This window comes from Physeter macrocephalus, chromosome 6 (assembly GCF_002837175.3).
Source record: "Physeter macrocephalus isolate SW-GA chromosome 6, ASM283717v5, whole genome shotgun sequence".
Classification (NCBI taxonomy): domain Eukaryota; kingdom Metazoa; phylum Chordata; class Mammalia; order Artiodactyla; family Physeteridae; genus Physeter; species Physeter macrocephalus.
The window spans coordinates 86981306-86995425 of record NC_041219.1 but is presented as its reverse complement, the minus strand read 5'-3'; the positions used below and the strand labels follow the sequence as shown (position 1 = coordinate 86995425).

The following is a 14120-nucleotide window of genomic DNA, read 5'->3' as shown; positions in this document are numbered from 1 at the left end:
TAGGTTACCCCTCCCCCCCGCAAATTACCCCTCCCCCCCTACCGTCCCGCCCTTTCCACGCCCCTCACCCCGAAACCGCCCTTTCACTCTAGGGCCCGCCCTGTAGCCGCCCCGAAACGCCTGATTTCTAACCCCTGGACCTCTTTAGCCCCTTACTAGTATTCACAGATGTTTCCTCACTCAAACTTTGTATCTGTTCTTTTCTCCTTTCTCTTCCTTTCCTTTTGTTACTTTTTACACTTGAATTTTTCTTTTTCTCTATCTCCTTTGACCCTACTTTTAGCAAGCTTTCCATCCACCCACATGTTGTTTTGTGCCTTACCTATCCTTTTTTTCCCCAGGATACTTTTAAATTCTTTCAACATGCCCACCGACCTTCACATTTCCTATATCAAAAGCACCTTGTCAGTGTTTTCTGAGTTTAATTTTGTGCAAGGGAGAGTTGAGGTCCAGTTTTGGCACCACCTAGCCTAGTTCACATCCTACTGGTCCTACAACTGTTCCTTCTCTCCCAATTCTTTTTTTTTTTTTTTTTTTCTTAATACCGGCGCCTTTCACCTTCCTGTTAGTCATTTCTGTTTCATCACAGCCTCCTTTACCCTTCCTCACTTTACCCGTTTCCTTTCTCCAACTTTAAGTTATTTTTAAATTCTTTTTAGACCAAGATCACTCCATGGATGAAATGACAGCTGTGGTGAAGATTGAAAAAGGAGTTGGTGGCAATAATGGGGGCAGTGGTAATGGTGGTGGTGCCTTTTCTCAGGCTCGAAGCAGCAGCACAGGCAGTAGCAGCAGCAGTGGAGGAGGAGGAGGGCAGGTAAGTGATGATCTGGACAGAGTGGGGAAGGTGTTGAGGGGATGTCAATATTGGTAGATGATTGTCTTACTTTTCATAGGAAAATTTTTAAGAAAGTGCTGAACTTTTGTAGATAGGGAAGTAAGCACAGAGAGACAAGTAGCTTGGAGATCCCCCAAAATGAGAATTTCAGCAATATAGATAAGTCAGCTTTTTTTTTTTTTCTTCTTTGCACTGTTTTGCTGTTTATTTTGTGTACTACCCCCTGGGCTGGCAGATGGGTGTCACTAAAGTAACTCCTTTCCTCTCCTTTATTTCTGGCCAGGAATCCCAGCCATCCCCTTTGGCCCTGCTGGCAGCAACTTGCAGCAGAATTGAGTCACCCAATGAAAACAGCAACAACTCCCAGGGCCCAAGCCAGTCAGGGGGCACAGGTGAGCTTGACCTCACAGCCACACAACTTTCCCAGGGTGCCAATGGCTGGCAGATCATCTCTTCCTCCTCTGGGGCTACCCCTACCTCGAAGGAACAGAGTGGCAGCAGTACCAATGGCAACAATGGCAGTGAGTCTTCCAAGAATCGCACGGTCTCTGGTGGGCAGTATGTTGTGGCTGCCACCTCCAACCTACAGAACCAGCAAGTCCTGACAGGACTGCCTGGAGTGATGCCTAATATTCAGTATCAAGTAATCCCACAGTTCCAGACCGTTGATGGGCAACAGCTGCAATTTGCTGCCACTGGGGCCCAAGTGCAGCAGGATGGTTCAGGTCAGATACAGATCATACCAGGTGCAAACCAACAGATCATCACAAATCGAGGAAGTGGAGGCAACATCATTGCTGCTATGCCAAACCTACTCCAGCAGGCTGTCCCCCTCCAAGGCCTGGCTAATAATGTACTCTCAGGACAGACTCAGTATGTGACCAATGTACCAGTGGCCCTGAATGGGAATATTACCTTGCTACCTGTCAACAGCGTTTCTGCAGCTACCTTGACTCCTAGCTCTCAGGCAGTCACGATCAGCAGCTCTGGGTCCCAGGAGAGTGGCTCACAGCCTGTCACCTCAGGGACTGCCATCAGTTCTGCCAGTTTGGTATCATCACAAGCCAGTTCCAGCTCCTTTTTCACCAATGCCAATAGCTACTCAACAACTACTACCACCAGCAACATGGGAATTATGAACTTTACCACCAGCGGATCAGCAGGGACCAACTCTCAAAGCCAGACACCGCAGAGGGTCAGTGGGCTGCAGGGATCTGATGCTCTGAACATCCAGCAGAACCAGACATCTGGAGGCTCACTGCAAGCAAGTCAACAAAAAGAGGGAGAGCAAAACCAGCAGACGCAGCAACAACAACAAATTCTCATCCAGCCTCAACTAGTTCAAGGGGGACAGGCCCTCCAGGCCCTCCAAACAGCCCCACTGTCAGGGCAGACCTTTACAACTCAAGCTATCTCCCAGGAAACCCTCCAGAACCTTCAGCTTCAGGCTGTTCCAAACTCTGGCCCTATCATCATCCGGACACCAACAGTGGGGCCCAATGGACAGGTCAGTTGGCAGACTCTTCAGCTGCAGAACCTCCAAGTTCAGAACCCACAGGCCCAGACAATCACCTTGGCCCCAATGCAGGGTGTTTCCTTGGGGCAGACCAGCAGCAGCAGTACCACCCTTACACCTATTGCCTCAGCTGCCTCCATCCCTGCCGGCACAGTCACTGTGAATGCTGCTCAACTCTCCTCCATGCCTGGCCTCCAGACCATTAACCTCAGTGCATTGGGTGCTTCAGGAATCCAGGTGCACCAGCTTCCAAGCCTGCCCTTGGCTATAGCAAATGCCTCAGGTAAGACTTGAAATCTTTTGTATTTCTCTCCAGAGCTACCTAGCATCCCAGCTGAAACTATTGAGTCTAAAGAAGGGAGTAGAACCTTTTGAGGGTACCACTTTCTTGAGGGCAAGTCAATTAGAGAAATAGCAATGATTCTAAGTCATTTGGAACTGACTTAATGGAACCTTTTTTTTTTTTTTTTTCCCCTCAGTTAATCTGATGAGAAAAGAGTCCTTCTGGGCAATGTCCCTGGGGTCTCTGTACTTTCAGTGCCTTTGGTGCTACGGAGCAAGGGTCGGCAAACTTTTTCTGTAAAGGGCCAGACAGTAAATATTTTAGGCCTTGTGGGCCACATGTGGTTTCAGTTACATGTACTTTTTTGTTTGGTTTTTGCAACACTTTAAAAATATAAAACCATTCTTACCTTGAGGGCTTTATTTGGCCTGAGGGCTCACCCCTGCGGGATAGGAATTGATTATAAACTTAACCTATTTGTAGGGCAGTTATTAAATCATCAGATACTTCTCATGAACTGTAAGCAAGGGAGGAGTGATGGATTCCAAAGGACTTTTCAACAAAATAAGTTCCCTGGTTAATCTTTAGTTAACCAGAAGAGTGTACCCTCCGAGCAAGCAAGGTTTAATTTTTTCAACTCCTACTTACCTTGAAAGTACTTATGTGTATTTTTAATAAGCTTCATAGGTGATTCTTTTTTTAAAAATTATTTTTTGTTTCTTAGGCTTCCTAGGTGATTCTGATACTTCCTAGATTAGAGAGCCACTTCCTAGTCTGCTTTGAAAGTAGTGTGTGGTTGAGAAGGGAGGGGCGAGAAAGGGAGTGGGGCCCAGAATGGAATTGGGGAGGTGGAGCTGAGAGGAGTTGGGAATAAGGAGAACTTTGAAGGGCAAAGAGTCGTCAGGGAAGAGGTATATATTGGAATGTATGTTGAATCAGTTGATGCGACTATTCAGTTATTTATTTTGAACTATGTTCACTAGTATTGGTTAATTTGAAATTTAAAACATTTATTTAAAAAGGTGAAAGTTAGTTTATTTAGAACTTATTTTAAATTCCATGGTGATGGAGCTAATCTTTAATAAAGCACATTAGGATACATACACATTTTTATATTCTGGTATGGTATATACAAGTTATGATGGGAAATAGTTTAATACCACGGAACTTCTACTTCTGTTGGAATATGTGTGGGTTTATTAACTATTTATTTTTATTATAGAGTTCTCATTCCGTTTAGACTGGTTCTTATGTAAGAGGATAACAAATAGGCAACCATATTTCCTGCCTCTTGCAGTTTAGGAAAATCTGTGCTGGGGAGGTCTGCTCAAGTTCCCTACTTTCTTACAGTCTTGTAGTGTGTTTAAAATTAGTACATTTTGAGCCTTAACAGACAGTAATTTTCTTAGTGAATTGGAGATCTTGGAATAGAAGGAGCTGGAAGGGACCTGAGAAAATCATCTCATACAACTGCCTTATTTTCTAGATGAGTACTTTGAGATACTGGGAAGCACTTAAGTGATGAGACTACTTGCTGTTAGTTCTAGTCTGGGGCATTCATTACCTGTTAGTTTTAACCTGGGACATGAGAAATCCTTTAGACTGTTTAAAATGTTTCGGAAAAGATATTTTTGTTTCTTTGAAATGTAAGGCTCTAGAGCTGGCAAGTGTTTTATAGGCTAAAAATTATGGGAGTAGAAATGGGAAAAGTTTAATAAAAACTGAACCCAACAGCCTGGAAAATTAGACACCTTCTGGGTAATCTACATTTGTGTGTTTGTTTTCTCTTTGCTCTTAGGTTGTTGTATTCAGCAGTTTTGCTCTTCAAAGGAAAGCAAAACTGAGATTGTTCTAGTTAGTAATAATTTGGATCCTTGCAATTTTTAAACGGTCTATAACTTCAGCTCTAAGGAACAGTTCTGAGACACTTTCATTGCTAAATCATGCTCTAGGGAAGTCTGCCATTTACTATGGCGTAAGATAGGACTACTGACCTAGCTGTTATTGATGGTCTCTGAGCTCTAGAAAATGCATGCCTTTTTGTAAGGTAGCAGCAGTTTGACATTCACTAAGGAGAGAATGAGGCTCTGAAAGGCCGTTTTGTGAGAGTTGAGATTGCTTTATTAATAGTGGTTTCTGAAGATACATGTTTCTTCCTTTCTGGTTAGTCATACTTGTGCAACATTTTTTTCCCCTTCAATTGATCTGACTTCAGCCTTAATGAAAGATAATAAAGTCATTTCCTGGAAGCTTAGTGCTCCTTAGCTGTTGTGTGGCTGCTACAAAGTGTCTCATGTATAGTTATTTCTGATATGATTTTTCTGGTATATAGTTATTTTATTAGAAAAACTCAACCTCTTGGCAATATGATGTAGTGGAAAGAGCTTTGGATATGAAATCATGTTGTAAGATACAGAGAGGTAGGTAGATAGCATTCTGCAAAGTGAGATATTATTATTACATGGTTGTGGAAGACTGCAGCTTAGTATGTTTACTTTTCTTTCTCTTTTTTTTTTTTTTTTTTTTTTTGGCCACACTGCACAGCTTGTGGGATCCTAGTTACCCGACCAGGGATCTAAGGAACCCATTCCCACCCCACCCCCGCCCCCGGCAGTGGAGGCAAGGAGTCCCAACCACTGGACTGCCAGGGAATTCCCACATTTATTATTTTTAAAAAGTAACGTTTAAAAATCTTCTAAGCTCTCATTTTGACTTTCACTATGTTTGTTTGCTTGAATATACAGGCAAAGGCACAAACTTAGAACCAAATAAGCCTGCCATCTCTGTATTCCTGTTTTTCACAGCTCTGCCCCTGGTGGGTGGTAGTGAAGAAGGGACCACCCAGTAAACTGAGTTTAGTTTCCAGACAGTGAAATGATCTACGGGCTCTTAGTTTTTGTTGTTTTTTAAGTTAAAAGCTTTTTTTTTTTTTTTAATCAACACCCTTTCCCCTTTATCAGCACCCTTTTCCCTTTCATTTTGTTGTCATATGCTCATAGATCTTGTTTTCTGTTTTTTTTTTTTTTTTTTTAAGCTTAAAGCTGCAGATTTTTTCTCAGCCACTGCTAAATCCAGAAAACTCTTCCCCCCAGGTTGAGGAGGGGTCTGGTTTTGAAAGACTTAGTTTGGATGACTTTGTGGGAGTTCTGCCTAATAAAGAGTGCAGGGATGGGCTCTGGCAAGAGAAAAGAGCACATTTCCTTGATGGCTATAATTCACTCAAGAAGCAAATTTCAGGCACTAAAAATAAAAATTTCACATCTGCTCAGTTTTATCGGGGTCAGGAAAATGTCTCCTCTTAGAAGTTAAGTTGAATGCGATACCAGAGTTGGTTTGCCAAGTGTCGCTAAACTTGGGGTCAGATTGCTGAGACCTAATTTGTTAAGAGAGTTGTATTTTAGACTAGTTCATTTGAACATTAGTGATAAGTAGGTTTAGATGATTTAAATGTGTTCAAAATTAACATTCAAGTGCAAAAGGTCATACAAGAGAATTTTCTATTTTAAAATAATATACTTTTATCAAATATAAAATGTTTCTGCATCATTTGTTGTATCTAATATTATATTTGATTCTTAGTGTGATTTTTTAAGTGCTTTTTAAACGAGTTCAGTTTAAGTAGAAAAGGTCTCCTTTAAAACCTAGGTGCCTTGATTGATTTGAAAAGACTGAGAAGGCAGTCTTGAGACCTTTTCAATTGCTCCTATTTATTCATTCCAGTGGCTTTCTGTCAATGACGTCATTGTTAAATCCTGTTGCATTGTGTAATGTGGCCATTTTAGTTCTTAATTAAATAACGAGCACAAGGGTGCCTAGTGTTTCAGAAAAATTTAGTATCTCTTCTCATATCTCCCTTTCCCTTTAATTGTTCTACTTTGTAAAGTAGCATATAAATGTTGGCACTAAAAATTTAGTTCTGCTCATTCCTTGCTTCTGATTGTTTTGTTTTCCCTCCTTGAAAATGTTTTAAATGTAAGATGAACATCTGTAGAAAAGCTTTATTGCATAACGCTTTGTAAGTTACTGACTGGGTGTCTGTAAACATTGATAGATAATAATTAGTTGAAATTTTTCAATTTGCTGTTTAATTGAAAAACAGGCATATTATTCATATTTCATACAGAAGGGATATCACAATAGTACTATCCCTTTCTGTAACGTTTAGCATACAGGCCCTAGTGTTCTGAAGCATTATTTAAAAGGTATATGCCACACTATGACTACATTGTTAATACTATTCTAGGTTTTAAGAATTGGTCCCCTTAAAAGACCCTGAAAAAGTTTCTGAAGAAAGTTTTTTTCTTCAGAGTTGATTGCAAATCTGGGCTGTAATTTGGATTTATACTTTTCCTTCCAGTGTTTTAAAATTTTAATTATTTATTTATTTAAAAAATATTCGTTTATTTATTTGGCTGCTCCTGGTCTTAGTTGCGGCACGCGGGATCTCTGTTGTGGTGTGCAGGATCTTTAGTTACAGCATGTATGCGGGATCTAGTTCCCTGACCAGAGATCAAACTTGGGCCCCCTGCACTGGGAGCATGGAGTCTTAACCACTGGACCGCCAGGGAAGTCCCTCACTCCAGTGTGTTTTAAACTCTGAGTGGCTTATGGAAACTGCATAGTATAACTTGTTTGACACGTTGGGCGTGCCTGTCTAATTTACTATGAATTCCCCTTCTCACCCTATATCTGTGTGCAAAATAAATAATAATTAAATGATTTCAAAGAAGGGGTTAAAATATTAAATACCCAGGTCAAGACAAAGACTTGCCCTTTACAAGAGAGAACTCAGTTAAAAATCTACATCTCTGAAGGAATTCCCTGGTGGTCCAGTGGTTAGGACTCGGCTCTTTTCACTGCTATGGGCCTGGGTTCAGTCTCTGGTCAGGGAACTGAGATCCTGCAAGCCGCACGGTGAGGCCAAAGCAAAAGAAAAACAAAACAAAAAATCTACATCTCTGAAAAAAAATTCTTAAGCGGTTTTCACAGGAAATCAAATATTTGCTGCAAATAATCTAAGTAAGGTTAAATGCTATTGAGATGGATCATTTCAGATTATTCCATATGTTCTTCATTAACTTTGCCCTGTTTGGATTGCTTAGAAGTGGGGTGAGGATCCCCTCCAATTCCCTCCTTTTTTTTTTTTTTTTTTTTTTTAATATACTTATTTGGTTGTGCTGGGTCTTAGTTGCAGCAGGCGGGCTCCTTAGCTGCAGTTCGTGGGCTCCTTAGTTGGGGCATGCATGTGGGATCTAGTTCCCCGACCAGGGATCGAGCCCAGGCCCCCTGCATTGGGAGCATGGAATCTTATCCACTGTGCTACCAAGGAAGTCCCTCCAATACCCTCCTTTTGGAAACCTAAGGTGTAGAAAGATTCAGTGACTTGCCAAAGGTCACTGACAAAATATACAGAGTGATAGAGGTCTTCTGACTTTAGATCAGTATCCTTTCCACTACACTACTACTCTCTCTTTTTTTGAAATAAATTTATTTGTTTATTTTTGGCTGCGTTGGGTCTTTGTTGCTGTGGGCTTTCTCTAGTTATGGTGACCGAGGGCTACTCTTTGTTTTGGTGCATGTGCTTCTCATTGCAGTGGCTTCTCTTGTTGCAGAGCATGGGCTTCAGTAGTTGTGGCTCGTGGGCTGTAGAGCGCACGCTCAGTAGTTGTGGCACACAGGCTTAGTTGCTCCGCGGCATGTGGGATCTTCCCAGACCAGGGCTCGAACCCGTCCACTGTGCTACCAAGGAAGTCCCTCCAATACCCTCCTTTTGGAAACCTAAGGTGTAGAAAGATTCAGTGACTTGCCAAAGGTCACTGACAAAATATACAGAGTGATAGAGGTCTTCTGACTTTAGATCAGTATCCTTTCCACTACACTACTACTCTCTCTTTTTTTGAAATAAATTTATTTGTTTATTTTTGGCTGCGTTGGGTCTTTGTTGCTGTGGGCTTTCTCTAGTTATGGTGACCGAGGGCTACTCTTTGTTTTGGTGCATGTGCTTCTCATTGCAGTGGCTTCTCTTGTTGCAGAGCATGGGCTTCAGTAGTTGTGGCTCGTGGGCTGTAGAGCGCACGCTCAGTAGTTGTGGCACACAGGCTTAGTTGCTCCGCGGCATGTGGGATCTTCCCAGACCAGGGCTCGAACCCGTGTCCCCTGCACTGGCAGGCGGATTCTTAACCAGTGCGCCACCAGGGAAGTCCGAATTTTAGCAAAATTTATTGAGCATTTATTGTGTGTCAGATGTGTTAGGCTCTTGGAATTCATTGAAACAGATATGTTCCCGGGCCTTCTTGGAGCTACAGTTGCTGTCGCGTTATAGTTACCTGCACTTAGTGCATTTCGGGGTCGGGGGGGGGGGGGACCAGTTTTTAATAGGGTCCCACAGTATTTTATATTTATATTATAGCCTTGTTGTACTGTGTTATATATTGTCAGGTTATTTATTTATTTATTTATTTATTTACTTACTTACTTTACTTACTCACTCACTCACTCACGGTACGCGGGCCGCTCACTGTTGTGGCCTCTCCCGTTGCAGAGCACAGGCTCCGGACACGCAGGCTCAGCGGCCATGGCTCACGGGCCCAGCCGCTATACAGCATGTGGGATCTTCCCGGACTGGGGCACAAACCCGTGTCCCCTGCATCGGCAGGCGGACTCTCAACCACTGCGCCACCAGGGAAGCCCAGGTTATTTATTTTTAATTAAAAATGCTGTCATGGACTTCCCTGGTGGCGCAGTGGTTGAGAATCCGCCTTCCAGCTCAGGGGACACAGTTCAAGCCCTGGTCCGGGAAGATCCCACATGCCGCGGAGCAACTAAGCCTGTGCGCCACAACTGCTGAGCCTGCACTCTAGAGCCTGCGAGACACAACTACTGAGCCCACATGCCCAGAGCCCGTGCTCCGCAACAAGAGAAGCCACCGCAATGAGAAGCCCATGCACCGCAATGAAGAGTAGCCCCCGCTCACCGCAACTAGAGAAAAGCCCATGCACAGCAACAAAGACCCAACGCAGCCAAAAATAAAATAAATAAATAGGGCTTCCCTGGTGGCGCAGTGGTTGAGAGTCCGCCTGCCGATGCAGGGGACACGGGTTCGTGCCCCGGTCCGGGAAGATCCCACGTGCCACCGAGTGGCTGGGCCCGTGAGCCATGGCCGCTGAGCATGTGCGTCCGGAGCCTGTGCTCCAAAACAGGAGAGGCCACAGCAGTGAGAAGCCCGCGTACCGCAAATAAATAAATAAATAAATAAAAATAAATAACTAAAAATGCTGTCATGTCCTTTAATACTTAATTGTCTTTACTTTTACTTATAATTTTGGCTCAAGTTTGTAAAAGAAGATGCATGGAAAGAGGAAAGAGATTTGTGTATATATTGTGTTGTACTTAATGATATTCTTGCTTGGTTGCTGTTAAATCCCTAGCATTTATGTAGTTTTAGGAAAAATTGATTAAAACAAAAAACTATGAAAAGTAATATAGATATTTTTAAATAATTATTTTTAATTGTGGTTAAAACCACATAACATAAAATGTACCATCTTAACCTTTTTTTTTTTTTTTTTTTTTTGTGGTACGCGGGCCTCGCACTATTGGGGCCTCTCCCTATTGGGGCCTCTCCCGTTGCGAAGCACAGGCTCCGGACGCACAGGCTCAGCGGCCATGGCTCACGGGCCTAGCCGCTCCGCGGCATGTGGGATCTTCCCAGACCAGGGCACGAACCCGTGTCCCCTGCATCGGCAGGCGGACCCTCAACCACTGCGCCACCAGGGAAGCCCCATCTTAACCATTTTTAAGTGTACAGTTCAGTGATATTAAGTATATTCACATTGTTATGCCACAGATCTCCAAAACTTTTTCATCTTACAAAACTGAAACACTATCTATACCTATTAAAATCCTATTTCCCCCTCTTCCCAGCCCCTTACAGCCATTATTCTACTTTGTAGTTCTATGAATTTGACTACTTTAGATATCTCATGTAAGTGGAATCATAGGGTATTTGTCTTTTTGAGACAAGCTTATTTCATCTAGCATAATGTCTTGTAAGCTCATCCATATTGTAGCATGTGACAGGATTTCCTTCCTTTTTAATGCTGAATAATATTCCATTGTATGTATATACTACATTTTCTTTATCCCTTCATCTGTGATGGCCATTTGGCTTTCTTCGACCTCTTGGCAGGCGGACTCTCAACCACTGCGCCACCAGGGAAGCCCAAATTTTTTTAATACAGTAGGTACAATGTTGTTGTTTTTTTTTTAAAGGGAAATTGGGGCTGGATTGTGAAGGGTCGTCTATTATGCATTTCTTTTTCATATTTATTTAATTTATTTATTATTTTTGGCTGTGTTGGGTCTTTGCTGCTACACGCGAGCTTTCTCTGGTTGCCCGAGCGGGGGCTACTCTTCGTTGCCATGCGCAGGCTTCTCTTGTTGCAGAGCACGGGCTTTAGGCACGTGAGCTTCAGTAGTTGTGGCACGCAGGCTCTAGAGCGCAGGCTCGGTAGTTGTAGCGCATTGGCTTAGTTGCTCCGCAGCATGTGGGATCTTCCTGGACCAGGGCTTGAACCTGTGTCCCCTACATTAGCAGGTGGATTCTCAACCACTGCGCCACCAGGGAAGTCCCCACATTGTACTATTTTTAACTGAAATGTGAAATTCAGATGCATCCAGACTTAAATTACTGATGTTTCTTTGATTTATTCCTGAAAACATTCTGATGAATAATTGACTTAAGTCTTAAAATTTTATTGCAATAACCAGAATGGAGACATTATAAAATATTATCATGTTACGTTATCTAGATGGGTTTTACCATAAAAATTTAAGGAATAGGCGTTTAAACTTTAAGAAATGGGCACATGTAATAGGGGTTACATGAAATAGGCACTTTCATTTCCCGTACTTCTTTTTTAGTATTGAAAATTTTTCCTCCATGGACTGTTTGGTTTTTTGTTTTTTGTTTTTTTTGACTGTTTGGTTTTAATCATAGCTTTGCTTGCAAAGGAGTTTGGTGCTGTTTAAAAGTGGTACCACCCAAGAAATTGGTCCCTTTCCAAAAAGCTAAGCATTAAACTTACAACAAACTTTTCATTTTGTTTAGCTCCATTAAGCCTCAATATTATAGATAGTATTGTCCAGAATGGTTCTCTTAATGAGAATGTTACTGAAGGACTACTAATGTTGCATCATCTGAAGACCCCCTCATAAAAGCAAGGTATCCCAGGACCACAGTAGCGGATGGTTTGGAGATACCTGGCATTGTGCTCAGCATGCTCTACAATATTTGTACCTAGAGGAAACAAAAATATAAAGGTTATGTTTGGAAAACATGAGCTTCTGTTCAGAAGTCAAGTTCTGAGGCTTTTCTAGTTCTGGTTCAAAACCACCATCAGGCCCATGCAGCTGCCTTCTGAAACCTGAAATGGAGGCTGAAAATGAAAGCTACTGCTGCACATGAATGGTTCTGTTTGTAAATGAGTCATATTGTGTCATGTCTCCTGTTTTCTTATACCACCTCCACACCACCCCCATTTCTATTCCCAGCCTCCCATGAGATGTTGGTACTATGAACAAACACAGGCACTCGCTAAAGAGTACTGTTTTTTTTTTTTTTTCCTGTTTGCTATGCTGCTGTTAGGAGGGAAAATGAAATGACTCTTTGAAAGTACAGTATAAACATCCACAAAATTGTTGGGAGATTGGGAACAGTTGTTGGGAAAAGTTTTTCTACTTGGTTAGTATTCTTCTGGATGGGAAGTTATAGATGACTGACTGTAAGTGGGATCTTAAAGCCAAAATACTGCGGTTTGTTTTTTGTTTTAAATACTGTTTTTGCAGATGAACAAGTCTCACATCCTGTGTAGTATAAGATTGAACAGTTTAGCTGGACGAAATAACTCCAGCTCTGAAACTAGCAGTAATTGAAAATCCTTTGTGAAAGAAAAAGAAAGTTTGTCCTGAATGAGATACTCAGTATGGACAGGGGAGTGATACACTAGGATCCAAATCATAACTTTGCTTCTTACTGGCTATGTGACTTAGGGGAAGTTCTTCATCCTCTATGAGCTGAGGTTTCTTTATCTGTAAAAGAGAGTTATTTGGTATTAATATTTACCCCCATGGGATTATTAGGGTTAAATGAGGTAGAGAACATGGGAGAGTACATAATAGGTGCTCAACACATATTAGTGCCCACCTCTCAATAAAAGTTCTATCTTCCCATCCATTTAAAAGTAGGATTTTAGGGCTTCCCTGGTGGCGCAGTGGTTGGGAGTCCGCCTGCTGATGCAGGGGACGCGGGTTCGTGCCCCGGTCTGGGAGGATCCTGCGTGCCGCGGAGCGGCTGGGCCCATGAGCCGTGGCCGCTGAGCCTGTGCATCCAGAGCCTGTGCTCTGCAGCGGGAGAGACCACAGCAGTGAGAGGCCCGCGTACCACAAAAAAAAAAAAAAAAAGGATATAAAAGTAGAATTTTAATCATTTAGTTGAAGGCAGCTCTTTCAAGTTGTTGTGTCTAGACCTTCATGTTCTTTCTCACCCATTATGTTTCTTGTCCATTGGTGTAGTTATTGAACTACCACAACTACCAAAGGAAGTAAATTCCAACCAGTATGCTTTGTTCTTTCATAAACCATTCTAGTAAAAACAGTAGTTGACAGTAGAGGTTTTTAGGATTACCCGTGGATTTTCTGTTTCTTCATCTCTCGTTGGCCTGGTTATGAACTTGGTGCAGACTGTTTGCTAGAAAAACATTCTCCTTGATGAACACTTTGTTGACACTTCATATAATGATAATTAGGTTTCTCAATTTCTGTTTCAATGAATCATTTTTCTGTGTCTATTTTCTTGAGTTGTTTGGTTTTCTGTACATTAAAACAATTTTATTTTTTCCCTTTTACCTTTCTAGAACTTGGTTTTACTCAATCACTGTTTTACTTCCTTTTGTAATCTCAGCTAATTCCTGTCTCACCTATCTCACCCCCACACCCCAAGAAAAAAACTCAACACTTCAAAAATGATTGTGAAATAATTTAAGACATCTAGGCAGGTGTAAAGAATAATACAATGGGTATTCTTTTACCCATATCCCAGGTCACAAAATGGTACATTATAAATATTATTAAAGCTCACAAGATTTGTCTGCCCTCCTAAAACTTTTTAAAATTGCTGCTGAACTGTGTGTTTTATCAAGTAATGGTTGTTTTGGTTGTGTGTGTAAACTCACTTGTTTTGATCTTCTTTCGCAAAAGGAAAGTAAAAAATTGAGAAACTGGTTAGGTCTGAACCGACTTAATTTAGTGATTTTGGAATTTCTTTTTTTTTTTTTTTTTTAAACATCTTTATTGGAGTATATTTGCTTTACAATGGTGTGTTAGTTTCTGCTTTATAACAAAGAGAATCAGTTATACATATACATATGTTCCCATATCTCTTCCCTCTTGCGACTCCCTCCCTCCCACCCTCCCTATCCCACCCC

General features: G+C 41.8%; 1 protein-coding gene across 2 annotated transcripts in view; it reads left to right on the top strand.

Moving 5' to 3' along the window:
- Nucleotides 1–14120, top strand: part of SP1 (Sp1 transcription factor) — a 55422-nt gene that overhangs the window by 567 nt on the left and 40735 nt on the right. For both annotated transcript variants that reach the window (XM_028491315.2, XM_007125762.4), the window contains exons 2-3: nucleotides 660–817; nucleotides 1122–2637. In XM_028491315.2, coding sequence (XP_028347116.1) covers nucleotides 660–817; nucleotides 1122–2637 — 1674 coding nt within the window. The remainder of the gene's footprint in view (nucleotides 1–659; nucleotides 818–1121; nucleotides 2638–14120) is intronic.